The following is a 12,922-nucleotide window of genomic DNA, read 5'->3' on the forward strand; positions in this document are numbered from 1 at the left end:
CAAAGTGTGGTTTGTTTGTTCATCTGAACCCAGCCCAGTAGACTAACCATGGTTTGTTTTCTGTTGTGAAGCCGTTTGTTGTTGGTTTCTGAACCATAGCTTATTTAACTGTGGTTGGGTGGTATATCCAACCCCAACAGTCTTGCTTCGGCATGGTTTACATGGACACATCTGCTCGGGTGTTCACCAAGCTATAGAGCAACAGCACCTGGAAAGCAACACAAATTTTGGAGGAACAAGCCATGACTTGTTTGCTCCACTGTAAGATTTATTGTGGTTTGTTGAACAGACCATGGTTAAAATAAACCATGACTTAACATTATGTGCAAACCCAGCTGGTGTGTGTGCAAATATAAATACACTTGTTTATAACAAATAAATAAATATTGGCTTGAGGAAGACATATCCTCAGTGCTCATGGTGTTGTGCCATATCTAATGGTTGGATTCATGTCCTGCCTCTTAAGGGAAGTATTTATTTTGGCCTTATTCACAGAAACAAGAAACTTAACAAATGTGCTATAAGTTTTGGGCTTGCTTTAGTTTCTGTTGACCAAAGTAGATCTGATGCTAAACTTGGCACTTCTATTTGTTCAAATCTTTTAAAAAGATGAAATAAGGGTTGGAGGGGGGGGCAGCAGGGTTCGGATTATGATATATACATTTTTAAACCTTTCCGTCCCAGATGACAATTCTAGTGAAAATCCCCTCTCTCCGGAGGTGCTTTTCAGCTCTGGAGGGGAATCTGCTCCTCCTCTTTCCAGAGTGCCTCTCTCCAACACAGCAGGCTGAGTCACAAAGAACTGTAGAATATTCCCCTGTAGCTTTGTTGACACTGACCTTCCTTGGGAATGTGTGTGTGTGTGTGTGTTGCACCTGTTCTTCAAATATTAATGGACATTCGTTACAGTTTACCAAACAAGTAGAAATGTTCAGGTTTGACATGAAGAAAAAAGCACTATGAGCTCATTCGAATATAAGGAGAACATTAGGTACTTCTGCTATTCAGATGAATGTTCTTTAGAATACTTCGGAATTACTAAAGAATTACTTCTTTAGAATATTCATCCGAATAGCAGAAGTACCTAACGTTTCCCCTTATATTCAGCTGAGCACACATCCCTTTCTCTACATTGCAAACCTGAATATTTCTATTTTCATGGCAAACTGTAATAAACAAGAGGTGCAGTCCAGCCAAAATTAAGCACTTTGAAGTCCATTGCTTTCACAGGAAAAGACTTGTGCATATGCTCAATATCCCATGGTTGTCAGTGGGATTTAAAAGTGTGCTTAACTTTGAATTATGCCCACAAAGCAATCACACTGTATAACTGTTTTCCCAGTGGAATTAAGACCATGTTGTTCAGAATATTTCTTACGTCAGAGTGAAGCAGTTGTTCCGTAATAGCCCTGAATACCCCACAGCAGCAGTGGGGGACCCTTTGGTCCTCCAGAAGTTGCTGAACTACAACTCCCATCAGCCCATTTAACTCCCTTTTGTTTACCCCAACTGTCAGTGGCTCTGCATGGTCTACCTATTACTGAATTTTGGCCCTTTCCATTGAGATCCAGAACTCCCCTTAAGAAAAAAAAAGAGCCCTTGCTGAATCTAGTTCAACATCCTATTTCCCACAGTGGCCAACAATATGCCTGGACATCAGGCATCTCCCACATCTATCTCCCACTGTTGTTCCCCAGCAAATGGCACTAAGAGGCTTCCTGCTTCTGATCCTGGTGGTACTACATAGCCATGAGGACTAGTAGCTATTGATAGCCTGCCGGGGGGGGGGGGGGAGAGAGAGACAGTTCCTGTTGAAAAACTTGCCTGTGCTGCTCTGATAGCAAAAGAAGGTAAGAGACCATGCGTGTTGTGTTGGGTGGGCAGGAGTGCGTTGAAATAACCCATAGACCATATTAGCACGGTCCTTACTACATTAACATGGTGCCCTCCAGGTGTTGTATGACTACAGTTCCCATCCTCCACAGCCAGTATGGTCAATGGTCAGAAATGATGGGGGTTGGCATCAAACAGCATTTGGAGAGGACCAGGTTGGCTATCTTGTCCTAAGTCAGGCACCCCCAAACTTCGGCCCTCCAGATGTTTTGGACTACAATTCCCATCTTCCCCGACCACTGGTCCTGTTAGCTAGGGATCATGGGAGTTGTAGGCCAAAACATCTGGAGGGCCGCAGTTTGGGGATGCCTGCCCTAAGTCATATGTGATGAACAAACAGGGAGATTTGCTTGCATATGTGAACCGGCGCTTTGTTCATTAGCATTGCTCACGTATAGTAAAGCTATACAACCAGGTATTTTCAGAATCAGTCCTTTAAAACACTGAGATAAAAGAATGGCTAAGGAGTAATTCTGGAGTAATTCTGCCCTCTTTACAGGTGGTCCGTCTCACCTGGTGGTCTGTGTTCAGGGACTCTGTCTACTATACCCTTTCTGTGGTTGTGCTTATCGCGGTAAGTTTCCATTTTTGACCTGCTCCTCCATGGAGTTGTGAAGGGCCTGAATTTGAGAAGTGTTGTTGCCACCAGAAAGTTCTTGTTTGTTTTAGGATTTCTTATGAAAAATCAGTAGGTGGGGTCACTTATGATGCTTAAAACTAAATTTGAAACTAAATTTAAAAGCTTTAAAAACTACTGAGCTGTAAATCTAGCTGCTGTTCCCATCCTCAACTGGAACTGGAAGTCCTCCCACTTATGATGTTACCTAGAGGAGTGCACTGTTCAAGCCCCATGCAGTCCATCAGAGCTGGCTCCATGTTTGAGAGGGCCCTGGACAAGATGGTCTTTGGTGGCACGTTGATTAACTCAGTTGAGCTTACCTGGCAGTGGTAGAGGGAGCAACGATGCTTCAAGCAGCTCTGGCTGGCTGGCTGGGTCAAATAGCCATTCTCACAATGTTCCCGGAGCAGGGAACTGCTTTCTATTGTAGGGGAGAATTGCATGTTGCGTGCAAATGCATGAACAAAGTCTTAACTTTTTCCCCCCAAGGTGAAAAACCAATATTAAAAACATATCTCCGGATTCCAACAGGAGTAGGGAAGAAGTTGGGAGGCCAGTTTAGAAATGATTGAGTAAAGCAACCTGCAATGTTGCTACTCAAAACTACAGCCTTCCCAGGGCCACTTTTCATTCAAAAAATAATATATAACATCAAGTAGAATAGAAACATTGCCACCCGGCCCCACCCCCACTCGCCATGCCCCCCTCCACCTCTTTCCCCCTTTTCTTCCTAATGTAACACTAAATGTCTCAACAAATGAAACTGATCTGTAGAAAATGTAACAACAACAACAACAACAACTTATTACTTATACCCTGGCTGGGTCCCCGCAGCCAACAGGAGATTAAAAATACATGAAAACATCAGTCATTAAAAAACTTCCCTAAACAGGGAAACAATTAAGAGACATTGCACATACTTTCGTAAACCAAGAAATCTTTAATTAAAAAATATGTTTTAAAAATGAAAACAAAATGCCAGGGCTTCATGGTACACCTGTGTGTAATATTTGATATACTCACCACCACCTCAGTGCTGTTAAACCTAAGGCACTATCTGTGAGTCTGGATCTGCATCCGTACAATATAATTGCCACCTTATTTTGCCACAAATACCCAGTATAGATATGGTGTTGAATTTGGCCTTGACTGCCACAACAGTTATACAGTATAGTATAGTGTATTTATAGTGGTTGAGAGTGAAAGTCCTTTTCTGCCCAGAAACCATTCTATGCCAAACATTAATATCGGCCTCTGTTAAGCCTTTTCATGTGCTGTGTAATGTACTGGAAATTCATTAAATTGTGCCAGAGAAATATAATTCTTCTTCTTCTTCTCTCTCTCCTTTCTCCTCCCTTTTAGTTTATCTATGATGAGAAAATTGTATGGTAAGATATGGTTCTTATTTCTTTCAGATGGATTGAGGATTAGAATGTAACCTTGTCTTAAGTATTTTGGGCCATACGACAAGAGAGAGACCCCTGGCTTGAGCCCATTCTGTCACTGCAATGCCGATGACTGAAATAAGCGAATGGTTAGCTGGGGTGAAGGGGCAGGGGAAGATCACATAGCATTAGATAAATGAATAAAGTGATGCTACAGTGTTTCAGGGAAGTCTTTGCTGAAGAAAGGTGTCTCATGAGAGGGAAATGGCTTGGCAAGCAGAGGCTGTTAGGCCTAGAGAATGCCAGTTCACTGGGCAACAGAGAAAATGGAGCTGAAAGCAGAAAGGATGGCATGAGAAGAGGCTAAACAGATGAGAGTCCCAACAAGCCAAAAAAAGTAATTACGAACAAATTGGGATCCGAACTTCCAAATAATGCAGATAATGAGACAAGGTGCAAAGGGAAAGGGGGAGCAAAGAGCTTTTGCCCATGGCAATAGATAGTTTAGTTAGCTTATTAAATTTATGAATTGCTCCCCGCAACAAAAAGCCCCAAAGAGGCAAATCTGTTTCCATGAATGATGGGAGCCCTGCATGCACAAAAGGCAGAAAATAATTGCTCGCAGTGGTATCAGTGGTGCTTTCCCATGAAAAGTATGCTTTGTGGCTTAGTGACAGCACTGCTAATTGCACCTGGTACTTTACTAATTTCCTTCTTTTTATTTATTTGAGGTGGGAAAGTCTTGTGCTCATCATTATGTATTCGTTCTATATACTAATCATGAAGTAAGTACTTTTCTTTTCTCCCACTGTTCTTTAATTGTGTTTGGCTATCATTGATCTGGGGGTGCATTGTGCTTTAATGCATGCCTAAGGATTACTCAGATAACATCACCTTTCTCTTTTATTGCTGTAACATTCCCCAGGCTGGATAGAATTTTGTCTAGATATATATTGTGTGCTAAAAAGCAAAGAGAGTTAGTAGTTTGGCCCTGTGGAGGCTGTCGTAGTACTGAAGGGAGTTGCAGCTAAGAAGAAATACTTCTGTGGAAAGTGGGTTTCTTGCCTTCCATTGTCTCCTTAAGCTAAACAAACCCTCCACTCCAAATCTACTCCAAATGATTACTGGTAGGGGTGGGGAAGAAATTTGATTCAGTTTGCATTTAAAGGCAAACCTATCCAATTCTGAGACAAATAGAAACTTAAAAACAGCCATCCTTTGACATTTACACTTCTCTGAAATATGCAATGCAGTTTTCCAGCCATCCACTCTGTACAAATATGCATAACAAGCTGCTACGGAAATGTGGGGAACTGAACCTAAGATTGGAAAAATGAGAAGCTGAGAGGAACCAAAACTGATGGATTCACCCATTCCAAGTTAGGGGACCCTCTTGGACAGCATGGGAGGTGGTTTGGTGTGGTGTGCGGACTGCAAAGGGGAAGGGGATTTGGTAAAAATGGCCTCCTGGGCTGTTCCACTGATGAAAGGCATCCTCTAGATCAAAGAACCTTTCATCAGTGGAAGGAGTGGGTGGCGCTGTGGTCTAAACCACTGAGCCTCTTGGGCTTGCTGATCAGAAGGTTGGTGGTTCGAATCCACATGACAGGTTGAGCTCCCATTGTTCTGTCCCAGTTCCTGCCAACCTAGGAGTTCAAAAGCATGGCAATGCAAATAGATAAATAGGTACTGCTGTGGCGGGAAACTAAACAGCGTTTCCGTGCGCCCTGGCACTCATCACAATGTCCTGTTGCACCAGAAGCGGTTTAGTCCTGCTGGCCACATGACCCGGAAAACTGTCTGTGGACAAATGCTGGCTCTCTTGGCCTGAAGCGAGATGAGTGCCGCACCCCATAGTTGCCTTTGACTGGACTTAGCCATCCAGGGGTCCTTTACCTTTTTTACTATTAGATATAACCCAGTGTAAGTAAATATACATGACATGCAGTAGGAGAAAGGTTTGATCTTGAGAAAGATCAAAAGTTTGATTTGTACGGGATATGTTCTCTCTCTCTCTTCTTCTGTTGCTGTTCATCTTTTTAATTTCATAGAGCAGAAGTAGACAATGGTCATGTTTGCATGCCATGTTGAACAATAGTTAATGGTTTGCCATGATCACACATAAAAGGGCTCTGTTCTACCCACTTGCATGCAGAGGAAGCAAGCCATTATTCTTGGCTTCACATTACATCTGAACCAGGGATTGTACCTTGTTTGCGGGAAGGCCCTTAGCCCAGTAGTAGAGCAGCTGCTTTGGATGCAGAAGGTCCCAGGTTCAATTCTCCTGCACCTCCAGTAAGGGCTGGAACGGAGAGAGAACCTTGTCTGAAATGTGGAGAGCTGCTGCAGGAAGTTAGTAATAGTGTGTGCTCATGTAGCAATGCACCATGTATATTACATGGCTTTTATACCTGTGTAATATACACAATTGTTGCATGCTTACCTTTTGTTTTTATGTGTACCCATAAAAAGCATAAGTCATGATCCATCTGAAGCATATGTACTTTTAGACCCCATTGCATTTAACGGGAGATATATAGGCATGCTCTTAGTTCTGCACTTGAAAATCAATGCTGCGTAAAACTGATTAATTTTGGCTGGATCACGGCCAAAGTATATTGCATTCATCATCCAGTGATGTTCCCTGGGTGGCCTTTGGCAAATAGCTGTGTCTGCACCTACCCTTTTCAGAGTGGTAACAAGCACTGGAAAGTGCCAAAGAAAAGATTGCTGGAAGTTAACTATCTACCATTAGAAGGTTACATTAACCTCCCTCTATTCATCTAGGTACAATGTGAGGATGCAGAAGTTCTTTACTATCAAAAGCATGAATGTTGGCAATGGCAACACTGTCAACAGCGAACTGGAAGATGGTAATGAATCTTTTGACATTAGCTGTGATGACCCTTCATTGCCATTGCTGTGGAAAGGTAAGGCTAAGCAGACAGGAGCTGGACAAAAGCGTGGCGAGAAATATTGTTCTCTGATAGTGTTTCTTCATACATTGACAAGTGGCACCTGCAACTACTGTAAATGTTGTGATGGGGAACACTCCTCTTTTCTGCCCCAAGTCATCCAGCCATACTCTCCTTCATGACAGGGCATTCTGTTCCATTTTTATGTCTTGGTTCTTTGCCCAAGAGCCAATCACCGTTCTGTGGCAACTGAGTATGTTCAGTTTTCAGCTGGGCTGTTTTTGATGTGTGTGGGTGGGTGTGAGAGAGAGAGAGATGCAGTTTTGGCTCCAGGAACAATGCTACTCATGCCTGAACATCAGAAATAGAGGGTACGTTAGCCCACTCCCACAGTCTTAAGCAGAATTATATAATATTTTCCAGTTCTTTCTTTTTCTTCTTCACTACTCTCTGAGAATTGTAGCTAATGTTAGCCCTACTCAAAGGAGACCCACTGAAATCAAAGGACATGATTAATTTAGGACACAGGGGCATGTGCTAGGAAAGGGAATGCAGCCTAAGGAGAGTTCAGAGATGCTGGGACGGCCACATGGAGCCCCAAAGGCCGGGTGGGGGGGGGAGGGTTATCCACCTTTGCTAGCACAAGTGTTCACATGATGCTAACACGGCTCATAATGTCTGTGCCTGTAGCTTTGCTGTGATTTATTTATTTATTTTAGATGATTAATAGGCCACTCTTCGAGTGGTTCACATCTCGGAATGGTTTGCACCAATCTAAATCAACAATCAAGTCAATGGAAGGTACCATATAACCAGCATGGACCAAGCAGTGACGGAAACAAAAAACTAGATTAAAACAAGTGATGCAAGCTGCTCAAACTGCTGCTGAAAAGAGAGATTTTTGCGCCAGGCAGTTCTCTCTTGGCACCTGGCAAATGCCCTATATCACCCGTCTTGTTGGCATTCTTGCTCTCAGGTACGGCTACACTTGTAGTGATGCACCTCAAGATTCCCACAGGTGCTATTGGCTTCTCTTGGAATCTCAGGCTTATTTCTTGAATGGAAGTTGGCTTGCAGGCACACTGTTTCTTCACTGACTGACATGCCCTTGTGGCCACATAGATCATTCATGCAGATACATGCTCCCAGATGTATTATATATAGCACCGCCTTGGGACTTAGGATAGCATTGTTTTTCATGCCGCATTCTGGAGGACCCTGGAGAACATCAGTAATAGGAGACAGTCATCTCTAAAAAGACAGCTTAGCAATGTACAGCTACAGCAGAGCATTTTATGTATTCCAGGAGGCCATGCCCTCAATTTGCACAGAGCCTCAAAAAGGCCCAACATGCCTGGCAACGGCTCTCTTGCACCTAAGAACATGCAAAAGACTCTTTTGCAACATGCTGGGGTTCTGGTGCAGGTGTGCAGGAATCCCTTGACAAGTCCATATGAATGATGGAAAGCCTGGAAACTATTTTAATAAGGCACCAAACAGAAGAACATTTGTTTCAGCATTAATGTGTGACCGCTGAGTGAGGAACAGCAGGAAAACTGAAGCATCCATAAGAGTGCTGGATTCCAGTGTGGAGCAAGTGTTCTGGCACTTTGGTGTCATGTTGTGTCCTGAGAAGCAATTACTGGCTCCCAGCTGTGCAAGATATGCTGCCTTTCACAGGGTTGTCTGTGAAGTTACCAGCAATTCCTGAGTGGGAAAGTAACAGCCAAGAGACTGGTACATTAGGTGGTACTACGAAGTGTTTGGATTTTTGAAGTGGATATTGATAGGTGGCTCTCACCATATACAGACAGTCTCAACGCTTGTATGATGAAAAGTAGACTTTTTTAAACTAAAAGGAACTGCATCTTTTTCTGTCTTTCTCCCCCACCCCCTTCCTTTTTTCGTTTAAACTTAATGCTGCATGGAAGACTATATTTCCGACCCTGTTTCTTTGATCCTGAAAGATTTCCATATCTATATCTATCTATCTATCATCTATCTATCTATCTATCTATCTATCTATCTATCTATCATCTATCTATCTATCATCTATCTATCTATCTATCATCATCTGTCTATCTATCTCCTCCTCTTTACGGAAAAGAAACGCTTTCACACAACAGTTATCGTTAGCTTTTTCAGTAAGGGTTCAAGCAGTGAGAATACCAAGAGGTCTGTCTTCCTTGCTTCGGTTTTTCTGTAATGTTTTCACTCAAGGGGGATTGTTAATACAGCGTGATTATCCATCTAGCATTGTCCGTTGTAAGAGCACTGTGCAAACTAAGCCAGAATGAAGCTATTTGCCATGTTAAAGCTGCACAATAGCTTGCCTTCATTTGACCTCCCCTCTGCACAACTAACTGCCTCCAGGCAGCCTTTTTGCTGCTAGCTGAAATATGCCCTACTTGTAGCTTTGAGCACAGCCTCCAGCAAAGTTGCCCAGGTCCTTGGTTAACACCTCTCTTGGGTCAGTGGGGCTCAGATCTCACCTTAATCTTCTCCTGTGTATGAGTGCAAGGTCTGATTATTTTCTAACAAAGAACACCTGCTCTCTACCCAATGCATTCTACATCCTGATGGTGGGAATTCTATTACTTGAGGGTGCAGATAAAAGGGAGGTTCACAGACTGCTGAGCGGCCTTTGAAGCTTGTAACTTTTATTGCTTCCTAGAGCTTCGACTGGAAAAACATAAAAGCTTCTATTACTGGATTCTCATATATAGAGAGCTTTTCACCCAGAGGAAAATCCAATTTCAGAGACAAGCCTTCTACACAAGAAGCGAAGATTTGTACCTTTGCTGTTAATGTCCATGTTTTGACAGTAATAACATGGTGGCTGGACCCCCCTGCTTTTTATTGTGATGGTCCACAGCTTGGCTTTGATTTCTAGCTAGTCATTAGAAACCCCATAGTGATTAAATACATTAGGCCGTGGAATTGTGTGGAATAGAGGTCAGCTGCTTCAACAACTTATTCACCTTCCAGAGGGTGGCATTTATCTTTTTCGGCAAAAACGACACAGAGACGTGTGACACTCTGAAAGATTAACAGACTTGTTGTACCATCGATTTCCCTGGGCTAGAGCCCACTTTGTCTGATACAACTTACCCAAATCAATTGGGGCAGTGGTTCCCAAACTCCAGCACCACCCATGGGCCACTTGAAAATTGCTGAGGGTCTTGGCAGACCACTTAATGACATTTCTGCCCATTGTACCAATTGTAATTTCTTATATTGTATTACAATCTGAATTCTAAGAAATGAAATAAGCTATTGAAAGTACAATAAAAAATTAATTTGAATATTCAGTGCTATAGATGTGCAATCTCCCACCTTCAACCACAAATCTGCAGACCACCTGGATGAAGCTGGTGGACCACTGATGGTCCACAGACCACAGTTTAGAAATCCCTGGACCAGGGTGCTCAGAAGGAAAAAGGACAGGATTTCTACCTATTTGATAATTATGCAGAAGAGGACATTATATATTTTTGTAGCACTTTTATGAGAAGTAATTCTCATTTTCCCTGCCCCACTTTACTCTAGAAGGTTGTAGCTACCCATGGCAGATGCTTGCTTCCTCCTGGGGAATGACCTCCTAGAAAGGACTACTTCAGGGTATACTGCAGCTTACATCTTAGTGGAACAGCCAAGGGGTAAAATGCAATATGTGCTCAACACTCTCCTAGACCTTGAAACCTGTGTTGCAGTGCACCGTGGGGCAAATCCACTTGAGACTACAGCAAGTTGGTGGAAACAACGGCATTGTTCTCCCAGGTCCCAACACCCACAGAGGCAGCACATTTCTTCCCCCAGCCTGGCTTGGCTAGAAATGCTTATGGGTCATGCCTGGGTCTTTCCTTTAAGCAACAAACAAATTCTTTCCTCCATTCCTATCTGCAAAGCTCTTCAAATACATTCCAAGCCTCAGCACATCCCATCTTCTTTGCCTGTTCACCAGTCTCTGTGCCTGCCTGTCCTTCAGCTCTCCCTTCCAGGCTTTCCCATCTTCTCCACCTGAGAAGTTCCATTTCATCCTGCTGAGATTTGTGCCAGCAGCACCCTGGTTTCCTTGGTACCCATGGCTTGGTACTGATGTATAATCTCAAGGGGCAAAGAGAATCAGTTTGAAGCAACAAAGCCAGAGGACTTGCTACAAGCAGAAGAGTAATGTGCTGTATTTGCAGTTAAGCTGCAGTTGGTGATGGGGAAGGAATATGATTCAGCTTGCATTTAAATGAAAACTTACTTAATTTGCACTTTCCAAAAGAGTACAAGGACTGAAACACAGCCATCCTTTGAATTTCATATATGTCTGAAATTTGCAGGGCACTTCTCCAGCCAAGTAATGGGTACAAAATGCATTTACTAGGATACAGTGTACATAAAAATACATATATCAGTCAAAATAACATTCAAAAATGCATTATGCTAGTGAAAACTGCTTGGTAAAAATGTGCATATTAGGGAAAACATTTTTTAAATGTGTGTGTTAGGAGAAATTTGCAATACAATGCTGGTGAGTTTTCATGAGGACTTTTAAGAAAATTGCAAATTGATATGCAAGGAACTTAAGATTGGAAAAATGAGAAACTGAAACTGAGAGAAGCTAAAATTGACAGATTCATCCAGCCACAGCCAAGTCTTCCTGGGTCCAGAACCCAGGACCTTGATGCCTCTATACGTATAGTACAGCCTCCATCCTTCTATATCCTCCCTCTTCAATGCTCATTCCTCAGTCGCGTTGGGGCTCCTCATGCAAGTTCCATAGCAACTGCATTGATGCTTCTGTGTTGCTTTTAATAATGTGCTTCACCCGAGAGAAGCTTCCTTAGTAAGATTAGCTCTTTAAAAATGCCATGACTTCTTTTTCCACTAAAATCCAGTGATAAGCATCTGTGGCTGTCTCTTGCTCTTGATAATAATCATACTTAATGGCACTTAGGCACTTAGTACTTGTCGAGCACTTTTGCCTAAGTGCTCAAGTGCTTCTCATAGATTATTCTCAGTAATGCCTGCAACAATTCCATTAGATAGATAGAACAATATTTCCATCCTTATTAAAGGTATTGTGGCTAAAGCTAAGATAGTGGCATGCCTAAGGCCATCTATGTTAAGTTCACGGCTCAGCTGGCATTTGAACCAGGCACTTCCAGCTCATATATTCTGGTTTAACCACCAGAGGGGAGACTTTAACACTGGAGGTGAACCTTTGGACCTCTGGATGTTGAACTGCTGAACTGCAGCTCCCATGAGCATGGGCAATGGTGAGGGATGATGGGAGGTCTAGTTCAGACTTATAGGTGGAGGACCCAAGGTTCCCCACACTGTCTTTAACCCATAGCTGCCAAGTTTTCCCTTTTCTCGCGAGGAAGCCTATTAAGCATAATGGAATTTCCCTTTAAAAAAGGGAGAACTTGGCAGCTATGCTTTAACCAGATTCCTGAAGATTAAGAGTACCTTCCAGCACCTATGGCAGCCATTGCCCTTGATCCAGAAAGAGTGAGTTGTACTTAATTCCCCACTGAAATTAATGGGGCTTCATGAAGGCATGACTAGTGTTGCCTCCAGGTTTTGGAGGCCCTTGGGCAAGACACCCTCCAGGGGCACTCCTCTATTAGTGAATGTAGCTCTTCACTGCAGCAGATTCAGGGTGACCCTTGGGATGCCTAGCTATGCTGACCCTTGATGGGCATGACTAACTTTTCAATGCAGCCCAGGTTCAGTTAACTTAGACTTCATACCCACCAACCTATGAGGAGCACAAAGGTGTCGTTTTTCTCAGTCCGGAGTCGTTCGTGCTAATCCTCAACATGCTGCTTTCAGTCTTGATTAATTCTACATCTTACCTTCCACAAAGTTACTTAATACACATTTGAAAACCCATCCCTTGATTAGGTCCATAGCTGCCAAGTCTCCTGTTTTCCCCGGGAAACCCCCGTTTTTAAAGCCATTTCCCACTATCATCCCGAATTCCGAAATATCCCGTAATTCCCCCGGATTTCTTCTGGTGCCGCTCAGCCCATGTCTGGGCACCGGAAGTTGCTTCTACGCATGTCTGGACATGCGTAGAAGCGACGTCCAGTGCCAGCGCTGCTGATCCCATA

At 43.1% G+C, this 12,922-nt stretch overlaps 1 protein-coding gene across 2 annotated transcripts in view; it reads left to right on the plus strand.

Moving 5' to 3' along the window:
* SLC24A4 (solute carrier family 24 member 4) overlaps positions 1–12,922 on the plus strand; it is a 96,364-nt gene that overhangs the window by 67,097 nt on the left and 16,345 nt on the right. The window contains exons 7-10 of one of the 2 annotated variants that reach the window (XM_035107222.3): positions 2,393–2,467; positions 3,875–3,900; positions 4,629–4,682; positions 6,685–6,770. In XM_035107222.3, coding sequence (XP_034963113.2) covers positions 2,393–2,467; positions 3,875–3,900; positions 4,629–4,682; positions 6,685–6,770 — 241 coding nt within the window. Of the gene's footprint in view, positions 1–2,392; positions 2,468–3,874; positions 3,901–4,628; positions 4,683–6,684; positions 6,828–12,922 lie in introns of both variants that reach the window. The other variant, XM_035107213.3, reaches the window with a different exon arrangement.

This window comes from Zootoca vivipara, chromosome 1, assembly GCF_965207765.1.
Source record: "Zootoca vivipara chromosome 1, rZooViv2.hap1.1, whole genome shotgun sequence".
NCBI lineage: Eukaryota > Metazoa > Chordata > Lepidosauria > Squamata > Lacertidae > Zootoca > Zootoca vivipara.